Source organism: Ciconia boyciana, chromosome 13 (assembly GCF_034638445.1).
Source record: "Ciconia boyciana chromosome 13, ASM3463844v1, whole genome shotgun sequence".
Lineage (NCBI taxonomy): Eukaryota > Metazoa > Chordata > Aves > Ciconiiformes > Ciconiidae > Ciconia > Ciconia boyciana.
The window spans coordinates 6,523,351-6,538,944 of NC_132946.1; the positions used below are offsets into that span (position 1 = coordinate 6,523,351).

The following is a 15,594-nucleotide window of genomic DNA, read 5'->3' on the forward strand; positions in this document are numbered from 1 at the left end:
GAGTCTAAAATGTAATTTGGAGGCTAACTTGTAAAAGAAACAAGGCTTAAAAGCATCATGTTTACAAAGTCCATGGGAACAGCGAATTCCCTTCACTGTGGGAGCTGTACAAACAGCAACCAATTCTGTCCTGCTTTACTAAAGAGGGCAAGACAATGATGTGTTCATATCTTCTCCTTTTTCAGACTACATGGCTCACCTTGTGGAGGTTCAACATGAGAGAGGAGCAACAGGAGGCCAGACTTTCCACTCCCTGCTCACTGCATCCTTACCAGCCCGCCGAGGTACTGCCTCGGATAGCCTAAACTTCCAAATATCAAAGTTGTCTTCCAAACTTACTTCCTCCATTGCTGTTGAGAGGGACAGGAAGAGCTGTTTTCAAAAGGGGTTGTGTTGCAATATATCAGCAAGCTACAGTTAGACACTAGTCCTTGCTAGAGTTTTTTGCTCCTGGTGAAGGGAGAAATTCCAATATTCTTGGAGTTTACTACAAGTTGTTCTGAGTGATATAGAAAAATAGGTTTTGCTTGGCCTCGACAGAAAAGCTACTGAATTCCTTGGTAGTTAGAGATTGTAAAGCTGAAGGTGATCCAGTGTTGGGACTCCAGATGCTAGCTACCATAACGGCATTTTTCTTTCTTTTCTTTTATTCCTCTTGCAGATAGCACTGAGACTGCAAGGTCAAAATCTAGTCCCGAGAACTCTCAAGGCCAGAGCCGAATCCGGGCCTTAAGCCAGGTCCGGGTTCTGGGCCCAGAAGATGATCTAGCAGGCATCTTTCTGCAGGTACTGCTATAATCTCTAGCTAATCAGCTACTTCCCTGCAGAAGCTTTACAAAATCTGTTTCTCTTATACTTGCATCTTCTGACCCCTTCCTCCTGCAGTGTTTGCAGGCAATGAGGCAGTGCTATTACAGCCTGCTGGAATTGATACTGGAGGGATTTTTTTATTGTAGTTTGAACATGATGTGGCTTTTGATCGTGCCTAATACTGTCAGTGCCTATTAGTATGTTACTGTCTCTGCACCTTGTTTGTTCTGTGTATAGTGCCTTTCCTCTCAGCAGTGGATGGAGGATTTGTGAAATGCTCGCAGGGCCTTGGTAACAAAGCTGTGTGTAAACAGCATTTGTACTCTGGCTCGTCTGCTTGCAGAGCCTCCCTCTCTCCATTGGCTCCAGAAGGACCCTACAGGGAATTAATTGGCCAAGCTGGTTGCCTGTATTTGGGTAGTATGGTGATTCCCCCATGGTGTCAGTGTTGATAGTCACATTGAGGTCGCATAGATGCTGTGCCTGTTCCTGTACCAGGTGCTAAAATATTGAAAAAGCTCTATCAGAAGGTTCCAGTTATCCCACAGTATGATTGTACAAGGTAAATCAATCCTCTGCCTCAGGATGTTTATTGTATGGCAAGTCCTTTCATTTGCTCTCATAAACATATTTCCTTCTGTACCTTACCAGCTTTTCCCACTAAATCCAGACCCACGATGGCAGAATTCAAACCTGCGCCCGCTTGCCCTGGCGTTACAGCAGGCCCTGGGGCAGGAACTGGCTCGCATCCGCCAGGGGAACGCACAGGCAACCGGGATCACGGCACAGCTTCTCCAGGCAGTAGCTGCACTGATGAACTCGCCACACAGTGGTGCGTTGGTGATGACAATGCATCGTAACCACTTCATCTCCTGCCCACTAATGCGCCAGTTGTACCAGTATCAGGTGAGCGGTGTAAGATGAGAATCTTTGTAGCATTTAACAGAGAGGGGTGAGGAGGAAACAGAAAGTCTGCAGTGCATCTGCTCTGCTGTGTGCAGACCATCTACCTGTGTAATGCTGGAATTGGAGCCTGGGGAGCATGACACAGAGGGAGTCAAGTTGCCTGGACATAGGCATCTGGATGCAGGCTGGCCACATTAGCCTAGCACTCCTGAGAACTGGGGCTTACATGCAGGGTTTGGTGTACCCTACCTAGTCTGGTAACTGTGTGGTACTGTGGATTTGCGGCTGTGGGTCTCTGTTGGTTTTGGGATCTCTAGTCTGTGCTGTTTTGTAGCATGGACATGTCTTGCAAGCCAGGGCATTTGTAGACAACTTGACAGCTGGTCTGTAATTCCTTAAAGAAATCTTCAGAGCAGGCTGCAAGTTATTCAATGAAATATCTCATTCCTTTCATCACGATGAAAGAAGGCACAAAGTTACCCCTCGTTACGCTGGGAGAGGTATTGTGTGTTTGACTGAGTCTTCTGCCTTGCATTTGTACACTAGAAGCTGCTGCCTTGATGTGAGTGAGCTATGGTCCAACAGAGTAGGTGTGCTCTATGTATTTCTGGCAGTATGTGCCACTATCTGCATCTTTCCTACTGTCTTTGTTGTATTCTTGAAGTGTGTATAAGCAAGTCTCTCTTGCTGTTCTCCCCAGCGCTGCATGCCACAAGACACTGCCTTCTCCTCGCTCTTCTTCAAAGTCCTCATGCAGATGCTGCAGTGGTTGGAGAACCCTGCAGTGGAAGATGGTCCTCTGCGTGCTCAGCTGAAGGCCTTTGCTGTGCAGTACTCCTCAAGGCACAGGATCAGTGATGGTACTGGCATTGTGCAGCTTATGGGACTTGGAGTGGGACAAGAAAGAGACAGAAACAAAACTGCACCCAGAGGAGAAAGTGGGGTGGGCTGCCTTTGACAGGCATGCTTAGGAGTAGTGAAGAGAGGTTTTGTACTGTGCTATATAAACTCCATGAGGATGCAGACAAGTGATTTAGCTCTGGGGGTTTGCAGTAGACACCTAGTAGCATCTCACCAAGCACAGCAGATCTTTCAGGGAAAACTTCCAATTGCTCAGGCCAGGAATTCTGTGCTAGCTGTAGTCCTGAAAGATGAGCATGCAAGAATGCCTCTGGAACAAGGTCCCATCATGACTTGTAGAGTTGTTTATCATCTGCCAGCTGTTGGGAGGAGGAGTCTATAACCAAGAGCTTAGGCATGGAAATAGGTTTGTGGTTATAGAGTTTTCTCTTAGCCACGTGTCCCTGTAACATAGAAGAGCTGTCAAGGGTTTTGGTGGGAGTAAAATGGCAGTAGAGTGTAGTGTGGTTGTATGTTTGAGTAGTTGTGCCCTGGAGCCACATGGGGCTTCTGTAGACGGGAAGCCTGATGTGGGGGCTGGCTTGGCCCTGTGATGCCAATGCTGTGATTTCTTTGCAGTTCGAGGTGGCTTCTTGCACCTCACAGAAGCTCTGACTTTCCGTCGTGACCCTGACTTGATCAGCTCCACGGTACGTGCCATCATTGCAACCCTGAAATCAGGAGAGAAGTGTAATGTGGAGCCGGAGCTTGTCAGCAAAGGTATGGCTGTCCTTCTGCTCTCCTTCCCTGTTGCAGCAGTGGGTTGAACTGCCAGCCCAGCAAGGGAGTGCCTAGTGTTCAGGCTGTGGGAAGCTGCCTTCTGCTTGGATCAGAAAATGTGAACTGATCTAAACTTGGTCCCATCTTGTATCAACTCCTTCCCCTGCACTGGTATGTGGATTTATAAACTGTGATCTGGGGCTGGGATTAAGTGTCTCAGCAAACTGTTGGTTTCCACTAACAAAATGAGAAATAGAAGCCTACTATCCCAGCTAAAAATGGCTTCCCTCTTCCTTACTGAGCCAGGCTCTTGGGAATGCTGGACTGATTGCCTTCATGATACTCTTACAAGGTTCCATAGCTTTCACCACATCCTGAAGGTAATGAGTGACATCTTTCTCCCTCTGCTAGTCCTTCAAGGTCTGATTGAAACTCACTCTCCGTACTTGGAGGAACTCCTGACTGTCCTCTTCTCAGCTACTGTTGAGACCACTGCCAGGTTTCCTGCCATGAAACCAATTGCTGTGGTGAGCTCCTTGTTGCTCCAGGACAAAGAAGAAACACCAGTGAAGAAGGAGCTGGACAGTTGCAGGTGAGCCTAGGTAATGATGGGAGTTCACTGGTAGGTCTGGGTTCATCACATCACCACTGATACTGGCTTTGTTTTCTCCTCAGTACTGAAGCAGCTTGGCTCGGGCCCTCCTCTGGTCTTCTTAATGACTGGCTGGAGATGTTGGACCCAGAGGTGATCAGCAGTTGCCCTGATCTCCAGCAGAAGCTACTGTTCTCCTGGAACAAAGTAAGAGTTGTTGGATAGAGGGACTACTGTGCTGAAACCACCTTTCTGGGGTACTGACCTGCACCTGGAAACAGGGCAAGGGGTAGTTTTATGTTTTGCTGCGTGTTGCTATACCAGTTCCAAAGCAGTACAGGCTGACTAGGAGGGGGATTCTGGTGCATCCTTCTCAGTGCAAGGCTTATGTTTCATCTTATCTTTATATTTCCTCAGCTGTGTTCTTTTCAGGACTTTGAAGTGCATTACAGACACAACATAGTCCCATAACAGCCCAGCCAGCTGTGTTTTCATTGGTATTTTTGCAGACAGATAAATAGCTTGCCCGGAAGTGCTACGCTGAAGCTAAGACTAAAACTGAATTTCATGGCTGATGCCATGTTCTGTTAGAAAGTACTGTAGTTCAAATCCTAAATCCACGTGTTGTCTTCTGTGCTGCCTGCCTGCCTGCCTGGATCGTCATCCTTCTGTAATATTCATAGTATTTCCTACATCCACCTCACAGCAAGGATCTGTTTAGTACATCTCTTCCTTGTTTCGTCCTTTCAGGCAGGGTCCCAGGTGCCCTCCTTCCACCCGTATCTCTTGGCTCTTCTCACTCACCAGTCCAGCTGGACCACGCTGCACCAGTGCATCAGGCTTCTGCTTTGCAGAAACCGAGAGCAAAGGTAAGTCTTGTTTTTTGGGCCAAGCAAGGAGTTTTGAGTTGGGCAACTCACTGTCTGAGAGAGAATGAACGGAAGCTGAGAACAAGAGCTGCCACATTCCACGATGCATCTGCCAGGAGATGTAACCCAGCCAAAAACAGGCTTTGTGAGAAGAATGCTGATTTCAGTCATGCTGATTTGTGTACCTTGATATAAATATTACCTGCTGTTTGATGGAAGCAGCACATAAAGATTTGGCTGTGTTCTAAACAGGAAGTGCTAATCGTTGGGTAATCCATCTAGCATTGCCCTTGTTGATAATCTTTATGAACATGGGGTTTGAAAGATGGCTTGGATAGCAAACTGACGGCAATCTCTGTACCTGGGCAGGCTCTGCTGGATCTTTTGGTTGTACTAAACTCCATTACCAGTCTTTCTCTAACCCCCTTCCTGGCATCAGGCTCCCAGTTCTGATCTCTGGAGCAGCCCTATCTCTTAGCTTCTATACATTGCTCTCAGATACTGAAGTGCTTAAACTTTTTATGTTTATGGACCAGGAAATGCTAACACCTAATAGTAGTAATGCAGGACATGACTAAGCTAGAAATACTTCTAAAGCTGGCAATGTTTCAGTTTGCTTATTTTTTTATTATTGATGTTTTGCTTGATAACAATTTCATTAACTTCTGCAGTCCAGGATAACAGCCAGGATAGGATGTTCCATACACTGGGACAGTAGGGTCACTGGTCTGATTGTACCAATTGTTTGTGTTGATGACCAGCTTCTGGCCTTGTGGTGCAAGACTCCGCGTAGCCACCACACTCTTGCTGAATGCCATTTGTTCAGCTCCATAGCCTGTGCCGTGCTTATTGCAACAAATATTTAGTCATAATCTGGGAACAGAACCAAACCCCTTCTCGGGACTTAATGGATCCTATTTTTACATTTGCAGATGTTTCTTTCTTCACAGCACTCATGATGTTTAGAGACGCTGCCATGTGTTTGTGTGCTGCCCGGGGGCTGTGTTGACTCTAATTGCAAATCTGTCGTCTTTTGTCTTCTGGCAGGTTTGACCCAACTGCATCCTTGGATTTCTTGTGGGCCTGTATTCACATTCCTCGGATCTGGCAGGGAAGGGACCAAAGAACTCCTCAGGTAGTGGTTCAGTTCTTCCATGGTTCCTCTGGATGGAGTGAGAGGCGATGCTTTCACAATGCCTGATTTTTTTTCCATGGCCCAAGAGGTGGCTGGCGTGATACAGGTGCAGCATGCCAAGTTTGCTGCCTGTACCTCAGCTGGTTACTTAGTTGCTCTGCTATGTTACATATTACAGTGGCAATTTTGAGTCCAAAAAGCTGATATGAACACACATAAGTTTGCCCACTTAGCGTTTCCTCTGCAGCTCCTGCAGCAGTTGCCACAATATCCGTTAAACATCTAGGCACAAGGCTACAGTGGTGAGCAAGCTAAAACCCAGTGTGGGATAATTCCCATTTCACCAAGAAAAGGGGGTTGCATCTCTTCTCCACAGAGGAATTTCTTTGGTTCAGTGGCTGAATTATGGTTCCTGTCCCAGCACACATGCTGAGTTGGAAGTAAATGAGTTCAGAAGTAGAAGAGGGGTAAAGAGATTTCATTCGGTGCTGTGATGCATGCTTTCAGAGCTCTAGATATGGGGTTGTTCTTAAGTCTAGTCCTAAGAGATGTTCTATTCCAGTTGGGGAAAGTGTGTCTAGAAGGAATCTAAGGATCTAGGGATTCAGTTTGGATTCATTTTGGGTGTTCCCTTGCATTACAGAAGCGCCGTGAGGAATTTGTGCTCCACCTAAAGGCATCAGAATTGATCAGCATGGTGGAGCTGATCCTGGCTGAAGCAGAAACCAGATACCAGAACACGGAAGAGGCCTCCTGCACACTCATCCAGTCTCGACTGCCATTGTTGCTCAGTTGTTCTCATGGGGACCTTGAGAGCATCAAAAAAGTAACGGAGTACCTGACCAGCTGCATCCAGCAGTGGGGAAGCAGGTGGGGTTGCAAATGGGGAGCACTGTCTACTCTAATTGTAGTTACTTGTCATTTTAAGTGGTACTTGGACCAGGAAGGTGGCTTTTAAAGTTACATTTCAAGGCCCTTTTGCTTTTAGGACTTCAGGACAAAATGCTTGCCATGGTTTTTGTGGTTTTGTTTGTTTGTTTGTTTGAAGTCAGTGGTCATTTTTAATTAGCAGTTCCTAACGTGGGATTTCTTGTCTACTCATCCCTTGAATCACTGCTGATAACGCATCCTGCTTCTGACCATTATGATTGTTCTCAAAGCTGAATGGAGACTAGATTGTTTCCTAATAGCTGTGTTAGCGCCGTAGCAAGAACAGGCAGATGGTCTATTTGTGGCAGTGAAACAAACTGACCTAATCCTAACCTCGCTTATGGTGGTGTTAGAAAAGATACTGAGTAATCTCAGTTGCCATTGCATTGTACTGCATCCCAGTACAGAATATGCCAGGGATCTATGGAGGGCAGGTGTGTAGAGAACAGGCTGCCTAGTCTGAATGGTTGTGCTTCTGACTACTCTTCCAATTGGGATGGGGATGACCATGAGTACCATGTGCAGGAGCTCTTCACTGGAGATGTAAGCAGGGCTTTCTTGTCCTGTGCCCCTTTGTAACTGCAGTTTTCTAACTCCAAATGGCCTAATGATGGATCCCCATAGACTGTGGATGGATCCCTGTAGACTGTGAATGATTTGAGTAGTTCAAAAGAAGCAAAGACTGAAAAAACACTGATTCAGATTGGTGGTGGCTGCTCTTTTACATGGTCTGTTTGCCATATGCAGGAAGGCTGTTACTAATGTGATGGGTCTGGGATGTTTCCTGGTTGAATTAACATAGTAACCAGTGGCTGACCTCTCCCTTTTTCCTTCAGCTCTGTGGGGAAATGCTGCCAGGACCTTCTGCTTCAGATATACCTGCAACTACCCGAGCTCCTTGTGCCTATGCCTGAGATGCTTCTCACCAGTGAAGGAGCCAGAGACAGCAGCACTTGCAAGGTAAAGCTAGAGGCATAGGAAATCCCCTTTCCAGTTGTGCACCCAGAGTGGATGCTACCTTGATGCCCAGTCTAAAAGAAGAGGACTGGCAAAAGCTTCCTGGGTCACTTTGGTTTCTTTACCTTGCTCTGCTGTTGCCCCTTCCCTGCCTGCACTCTCAGGAGCAGAGAGTTCAGGTGTGGTTTATTTTGCAGTGTCCTTCTATAAAATAGTATAAACTCCACAAGCCTCTGTGTGCCAAAGGCTTCTGTAAAGCACAAGTGTGCAGGCGTCTGATCCTGCTTTGATGTCTGCAGGGACTCTGGACTTCAGATCCTGTGCCAGCTGGAATGTTGCATCTGCTCACAGATTCTACCTGAAAATAATTTCTGTTAACCCTCTCTGTAGTTGGAAAGGAGTTAGGAAACACTGCTGAAGAGCCAGAGGCTTGACTGTGTTTTAACCTTCTTAACTGTTTACTCACTACTTTTCTTCTAGCTCGATGCCCTGGTTCACAGATTCATTAACCTGCTCGCAGACACCAGTGACTCCAAGTCATCTGAAAGCCGTGTGTGGGATGCCAATATGGCCTGCAGGAAGCTAGCTGTGGCTCATCCCATCCTACTTCTTAGGTACCACTCTCCCCTTTCACCCTCTGTGTGGCTGGTGTTCTTTGAAAAGCATCCACCCTTGTCCTAGAAGGGGAACAAACTCGCAGCAATCATGATGATTGTGGCAGAATCCACATTCACGTACAGAAGTCAAGAGAAAGGGTGGCAAAGTCATCTCTCTTATAATGAGGCAGCACCTCTTTTGGCTCTGTGTCTGTCTGGAAACAGTCCTCTTGGAGTTGGAGACTAGAGAACAGAATATGGGAAATGGGGCTTGCTGATTCTATGGATGCAGGGATCAAATCCAGAACCGTGGGAGAGGATAAGGGACGCTTCCTTCCAGGAACTGAGGTGTAACAATGTGTAACTGTTTCTAGGAAGAGGCTAGATCTGGATTTTCTTCTGTTTGGCATTTCAGGCACTTGCCAATGATTGCAGCACTGCTGCACGGCCGTGTTCACCTCAATTTCCAGGAGTTCAGGCAGCAGAACCACTTGACCTTCTTCATCCACGTCCTGGGGATCCTGGAGCTGCTCCAGCCGCAGGTCTTCCAGAACGAGCACCAGGCGGCACTATGGGACTGTCTCCTGTCCTTCATCCGTCTGCTGCTGGTAGGAAAGTCCCTGCTCTCCCTCCATGCGCGGGCTGCCAGCCACTAGATGGAGAAGCTCATAATGCAGGGCCAGCCCAGCTCTCTCCCATTTGAAGGGAAAACCTTCATATACCTAAGAACAAAAAAGTGTATCAAGTACCTTGGAGAGCTTAAAGAGGAGGCAGGAGATCAAGAAGCTACTCCCTGGTCCCCAGAGGTGCAGGATGGGGAGTGCATCACTGCTTTTTTTGTTAACTCTGATCTTCTTGATCCTTTCTCAGAACTACAGGAAATCCTCGCGGCACCTGGCTGCCTTCATCAGCAAGTTTGTCCAGTTCATCCACAAGTACATCACCTGCAATGCCCAGGCAGCTGTCTCCTTCTTGCAAAAGCACTCGGATCCACTCCAGTAAGCTTCCTTACTCCAGTTAGCCCATGGTTAGTTCATGGAGAGCTTGTGCAGTCAGACTGCCGTGAGCTAATCAGACAGAAGACAGCAAGAGGATATGACAAAATAGCTATTAATATGGCACTTTTTCATCCTTAGCTCCCTTAAGTCTCTATTGAGATGAGCAGCATATCCCTTTTTATAGGTGAAAACTGAGCCCAAGGAAGTCAGATGATGATTTCAACTCACATAATGGCCTAAATGTCCTATTGAGGCATTGTAGTGCCCTGCAGTCATTTCCAGAGGGCCAGCAGGAGAGTCTTCCCTGAGTGATGGCTGCAGTGTCCCACCTGCAGATATGGGGAAAAATGCATTTGAGTTCCAGTTACAATGAAAGGAAAAATCTTGTTTCTGCTTCTGAGAAACTATTCATTTTAGTGTACATATACGTGCTCTTACTTGTCCTCATGCGCTTATTGCTACTGAAAAATAAACATGCCATCTCTTCTCCCAGTGACTTATCATCAGACAACAGTGACCTAGCAATGTTGAAGTCCCTCCTGGCTGGGCTGAGTCTGCCTAGTAAGAGTGGCATCTTGGACAGGGGCTCTGATGAAGAGAAGGATGGTGAGTCTGAGTGGGGAGAAGAGTTCTCCCAGCTGGTGAACCTGCGGTATGTTTTGGAGCACAGATGCTTTTATGGGCTGTATGCTGTGCTTGTTCGTCTCGTAACAACCCAGCGAAAGGGTATTTAGAGTAGAGAATAGCACTTGTATACTCAGCAATTTGCAACCAGTATCTGGGATGGGTTAATTTGTTTTCCTGTCAGTGGTATCGCTACTGGAGCAGAAGAACAGCTCTTAACAAGGGCAAGTTTCATTGTTGTGGATTTTACCTTCCTCAGCCACACTTCAGGATTGACCTGTTAAGAGACCCTAAGGGTACGTCCACTTCTCCACTGTTTTCTTTACAACTCGCACGGGAAAATTATTCACTATTAAAACAGTTCGGGAAAGGTCCTTCTCTTTGCGTCAGCTGAGGGGTACCAGAAGGTGCAGTGAGGCTAGAGACAGTGTGAGAGACAGGAATTGTATTACAGTATTACTGGTCAGCTCATGATACACCACTATACTCGTAGGGACTACTGGACCTGTCTTCCTGTTAAAACTACATAGACTGTCAGGAGTGACCTGTTCTCTCTCTCTCTCTCTCTCCCCCCCCAGATGAAGCAGCAGCTGGCTCTCTCCCCCTGGTCAGCGTGTCCCTCTTCACTCCTCTGACGCCAGCTGAAATGGCCCCATATATGAAGAGGCTCTCTAGAGGCCAAACGGTTGAGGGTAAGTGAGGACCTGCAGAGCTGTACAAAGATGCAGGGCAAATGCAGACAGATGCCAACCCTGTTACTTATCTGTCAGCTACAGGCTAGTTTCCTGTTTCAGTCTTGTGTTTGGAAGTCTCCAGCAGTTAGGATGTGGTTTTGTTTTGAATGAACTTGTCCATAACCTTCTGTGATTCTGTGACAGGCTTCCAATGATGCTGTTATCACTTAGCTCAGCAGTGTTGCAACTGCCTCTGCTTTGGGGCTCTTCAAGGATCTTGTAAGTGCTCTGGAAGATAGTATGAGTAATTCAAGGAGCTCTGCAGTTCATGTCGAGCCAGGTCCGGAGTGCTGATAGCGTGCCTTTTTTTTTTAATGATATAAAAATACCAAACTGATGAGAAGCAGGATTTTGTTGGAAATCCCCAAATGGCCTTCATAGAAGAAAATCATGTTAGCCTGGCGTATGGGAACAACATGCTTCTTCTCCAGAGGTCTTCTGAAATCACCGATGTCCAGTCTTCAGACCTAAGTTGTGGTATTGGGGTGACAGTTTTCCTTCCACACTAGAAATAGGGGGAAGAAATCCTGCCTGGACACTGTTTTTAAAAGAGGCTTTCTGTGCAGATCTTTCAGTTACAGAACAAGGTGTTCTGGAATTGAAACCTCACACCCCGCTCCACTCCTTCCCCTGTCTGAGGCATGGCAGTGCTGGTGACCTCTGCCTGGGCAGGTTGGGATGTGCTGATCCAGCACGTGATCAGCAATACCCATTCTCATCCTTTTTGAAGAATGCCTTTATTACTCTGCCTCTGTGTGCAGGTGGGAAAACTTGACTGCTTGGGAGATTGGATTTGTAGGGAAAAAGAAAAAGATCCTTTGCTGGATCGGTGAATTTTAGTCACCCTTTTCAACGTGTGTCTTCCACCAGACATCCTGGAGGTGCTGACAGACATTGATGAGATGTCCAGACGGAGGCCAGAAATTCTCTCCTTTTTTGCTGTGAGTATTAGTGTCTCAAACTGCCACTGGAAGGAAGAGATTCTTTTCACCAGAGTCTGTGTTGCGCAGCCAGCTTAAGTACTGCCCTTTCTTTGCTTTTTTGGTGGTTGTTGCAGCATCTTAGGATAAATTTATCTTCAGTCCGGCCTTCTGGCAGCCCAGTGGTATTTACTTCCCTACCATCTTCTCTCTGTTGCATACTGGGTCTGCCGTCATCCACTTTAACTTCTCTTTATGTCAGAGGAAGAATAAACCCTCTGTCTTCTTGCCAGTATTGGGGCAAGGAGAGAGCAGAACAGCTCTGTCACAAACACTGGAGCCTAGGGAAAACTCAGCTGTCCCACGTGGAATAAGATTACAGAAGGGTGCTTTAAAGTATTCAAAAACAGGATAATCCTTCTTACAGAGAGGGATTTCCTGGCTCAGCTGGTACCTGCTGGATGTGTGTTGGGCTGGATCGGTGCTGAAGGGGTAGTAATGTAAGTCTGAGGAGTTTGTGTTCCCTGGATGGCCCTGTGATCCGAATTTGTGCATCTCCTTTCAGACAAACCTACAGAAGCTGATGAGTTCATCAGAGGAGTCCTGCCGAAATCTGGCCTTTAGCCTAGCTTTGCGCTCCATTCAGAACAACCCCAGGTGAGGACCGCTGGAAGTTAGGCTATCCTGAGTCACTGATGGGCACTGGGTGCCCATCTTGCATGCCTGTTGATGGTGATCTGGACTGTACTGACACTATCATGTTTTATTCCCAGCATTGCTGCAGACTTTCTTCCCACCTTCATGTACTGCCTTGGCAGCCGAGACTTTGAGGTGGTGCAGACAGCACTGAGGAACCTGCCTGAATACACCCTCCTTTGCCAAGGTAAGTTGGTATCTGCTGCTTTTGGTGCATGCTTGGCCACACACGGGTCAAAGCTGTGGGCTCCTGTGCTGCCTCTCTGGGAAGCTGCCAAGGGTCAGTGTTGCCTAGACCAGGCCATCAAACACGCAGGTGATCTATATCAATAGCAGCTTTGGTCTGAGTATCACAGGGGAGATTTGTCATAGAGACAAGGGAGGCTTCCTTGAAGTAATTTGCTCTGTTAGGATTTTCTGAGTTGTGATCCCTCATGTGATCACATACCCACGGAGCTATTAGAGGGTGGATTGTGCTGTGTTCTTATGGAAGGAGAGAATTTCTTGCACAGCTGCAAACGTTCATCCCAGTGTTTGTTGGTGGATTGCTTTTGCTTGGATGTTGGAGCTCTTGGGTCAGTCCTCATGCTGTCTTTCCCTTTCACAGAGCACGCAGCAGTGTTACTGCACAGGGCCTTCCTGGTGGGGATGTACGGCCAGATCGACACCAGCTCTCAGATTTCAGAGGCATTGAAGGTTCTGCACATGGAGGCCATGATATGAACATGTGGTTCTGGGAGCTCCACTTCCAGACGAATTAATTTAACTGGACTCATCAGCTGCATTGAAGCCCTGTAAGAAGACAGTGTATTTCAGCCTACGTGCTGGAGGATCAAAGAGGTGATGTAGCAGGCCAGACTGTGCTGGAAAAGGAGAGTGTGCTGAGTGAAGATCAGAAAGGGGCAAGGATCGATCTGTCTGGCTAAGACACCATTATTGTGGGAGAAGAATCTCCTGAACATTGTGCCAAACAGGGACCACTTCCTTCATGGGGTCTTGGGACAGTAGCTGTCGGTTTGTTTGGTTTTTTTGTCTCTCCAAGAAGGCAGAGCTGCTGGGAGAGCAGAAGGGAGCGCTGGCCCTTGCACTTGAAGTCTCTGCACTCTGTGTTGGAGGGAACATGCAGATCTGTGCAGGGGGAGAAATCACTTTGGTTTCTGGGGGTGGGTGCAGGTTTTTTTTCTTTTTTTAATTAAAATTATCTTTGTTTCCATTGTGCCTTTCTCTCCTTCATCTTGCCTTGGGTGTAGCTTGACATCCCTCTCTCCCTGTTCTTCAACCTCTTGTTATTCTAGACAAAGCATCTCTGGAAGATCTGTCTCCGTGGCCAAATGCTCATAGAGCTATCTTGGCCTTTTACAGTATATGCAGGAAATGGAGGAGGTTTAGAAGGGTCAATGGGGTATAATAGATAAGTTTGGTCAGCAGCAACTGCTGACAGGACAACTTTTAAGAAGTTCCTTAGAAAACTTTTCTTTAAAAACAAATAAAGCAAACTTTTTGGTACATCTGCAAACATCTCAGCAGCTGGCCCCTGTCACAGTGGAGTCTTCCAACAAGCAGCTGGGTTTCCTCTTAGTGATCTGCCAGTTCCTCCCTGTGACTCTTCTGACCACTGCTCTCTGGTCCTTGTCTGCTGATAGGGATGATGGCTTATTTGCCAGCTGTCATTTGAGGACAGAAAAGGAGGTGTCTCCTTCCTTCTGCTCCAGAGAAATAACGGCCGCATATGCTCATTCTCCAGTCTCACTTAATTCTAGTCACCAGTTTACTTTCATGTCATTTGTCTCTATTCCTCTGGCACTCCACTTGTTAGTAGAGAATCTTTGTAGTATTCTAAAGACAAAGATCCTGGAGGAATTTTATAGATAGCTGTAAATAAGTCTATCTTCTTGCTGGTGGCAGGGACAGTTGTGACCCCATGGGTGGCCGGGTGGAGAAATATTGTCCATTCTTGCAAATGAGGAGTGCCACAGCTGAGCACTTTTGCTAATGTGTCAAAATATGAATGAATGTCCGGCTGGCTTTGCGGAGAGAGGGAGGAGAAAAGGGCGAGCTCTGAACCTCCCATCCACTGTAAGTAGCCTTGCCTTTAAATAAAGAGATTAGAGCCATCACTTAAGGATACAACATACTCTTTTCCTCAGCAGCATCTGCTTCGCATCCGGAGCCACTGCTGCGGCAATTAGCTACATATAAATTATGGGGAGTAACAGCTGAAGAAGATCAAGTCAGTGAAATGGTTTTCCTGAGGGGCTCAGTGACAGCAGGATTAATGCCTGTCTAAAGAGTTGCCGGTGAGATTACTGGCTCCCCTTACCTTAGTCCCTTATCAGACATCATTAAGGTACTGCTCAGTTTGTCAGAGCAGGGAGGTAGTTCTTTTGGTGCTGCTGTGGGCCTAGAGCAACTGGGAACTTGTGGAACTGACTGGGAAATGGCTTTTCACAGGACTTTGAATCAAGGAGCAAGGAAAATGTCTCAAAGCTGTTACCATGCAAAGACAGCGAGTCAAACAAAGTAGTGGTGCTTTGGTGAAGATCCTCCCTGCAGGAGGGGCTTTCCAGAAACCTCACTCCAGGGCTGTAACTAGAAACATTTATGGGCAAAACCAAATTGCGTGGTTGGCCCCGACTTCTACTCTCTCTGTTGGGCGCTGCCTGCTGTGAGCAGACCAGCTCCAGGACACCTGGTTTGGAGGAGCTGGGGATGTTTGGATGTTGGCAGAACTTCTTAATGAACCCTCACCGTTAGCACAGTTAGCGATGCCATTACCGATGCCCTGACACTCACCCGCCTTTTAATCGGCACTCTGTAACCTTCATCTCTGCCTGGCTAAGCACCTTCTCTCCTCCCATCCCTGCTGAGCTGACAGTGTTATCCTTCAGGGGTCTGCCAGGCTCCTTCTGTGGTTGGGGGCCATCTCATCTGTCTTTAAGGAGAGCTGGTGCCTTGCTCAGAAGAGTGGTGTCCCTACAGACAGCCCATGGGGCCCCCATGACTCACCCCGTGGAAATCACTGCTCCCATCTGCGTTCCAGACAACACGTCCAAAAGCGTTGCAAAATCCCTGCTTAAATGCTTCTCTACCACAATCTGCTGTAGTCAAGAGCTTCCTAGGAGAGCCATGGGCTGCCAGGGCTGGTGTCTGAGGGAGTCCACGTGGGGCTGGGGAACGCACTCAACGCTGGCTTGTGGGGAGGCTTTT

At 47.3% G+C, this 15,594-nt stretch overlaps 1 protein-coding gene across 2 annotated transcripts in view; it reads left to right on the forward strand.

Annotated features, from left to right (window-relative positions):
- Positions 1–13,817, forward strand: part of INTS1 (integrator complex subunit 1) — a 29,735-nt gene extending 15,918 nt beyond the window's left edge. For both annotated transcript variants that reach the window (XM_072877967.1, XM_072877968.1), the window contains exons 28-47: positions 186–284; positions 662–786; positions 1,462–1,716; positions 2,417–2,576; positions 3,196–3,336; positions 3,748–3,928; positions 4,012–4,135; positions 4,679–4,797; positions 5,845–5,932; positions 6,576–6,802; positions 7,699–7,822; positions 8,300–8,433; positions 8,831–9,023; positions 9,286–9,413; positions 9,907–10,019; positions 10,616–10,729; positions 11,642–11,712; positions 12,257–12,348; positions 12,465–12,574; positions 12,995–13,817. In XM_072877967.1, coding sequence (XP_072734068.1) covers positions 186–284; positions 662–786; positions 1,462–1,716; positions 2,417–2,576; positions 3,196–3,336; positions 3,748–3,928; positions 4,012–4,135; positions 4,679–4,797; positions 5,845–5,932; positions 6,576–6,802; positions 7,699–7,822; positions 8,300–8,433; positions 8,831–9,023; positions 9,286–9,413; positions 9,907–10,019; positions 10,616–10,729; positions 11,642–11,712; positions 12,257–12,348; positions 12,465–12,574; positions 12,995–13,110 — 2,714 coding nt within the window. In that variant the 3' untranslated portion in view covers positions 13,111–13,817. The remainder of the gene's footprint in view (positions 1–185; positions 285–661; positions 787–1,461; positions 1,717–2,416; positions 2,577–3,195; positions 3,337–3,747; positions 3,929–4,011; positions 4,136–4,678; positions 4,798–5,844; positions 5,933–6,575; positions 6,803–7,698; positions 7,823–8,299; positions 8,434–8,830; positions 9,024–9,285; positions 9,414–9,906; positions 10,020–10,615; positions 10,730–11,641; positions 11,713–12,256; positions 12,349–12,464; positions 12,575–12,994) is intronic.
- Positions 13,818–15,594: the final 1,777 nt, after the last annotated feature.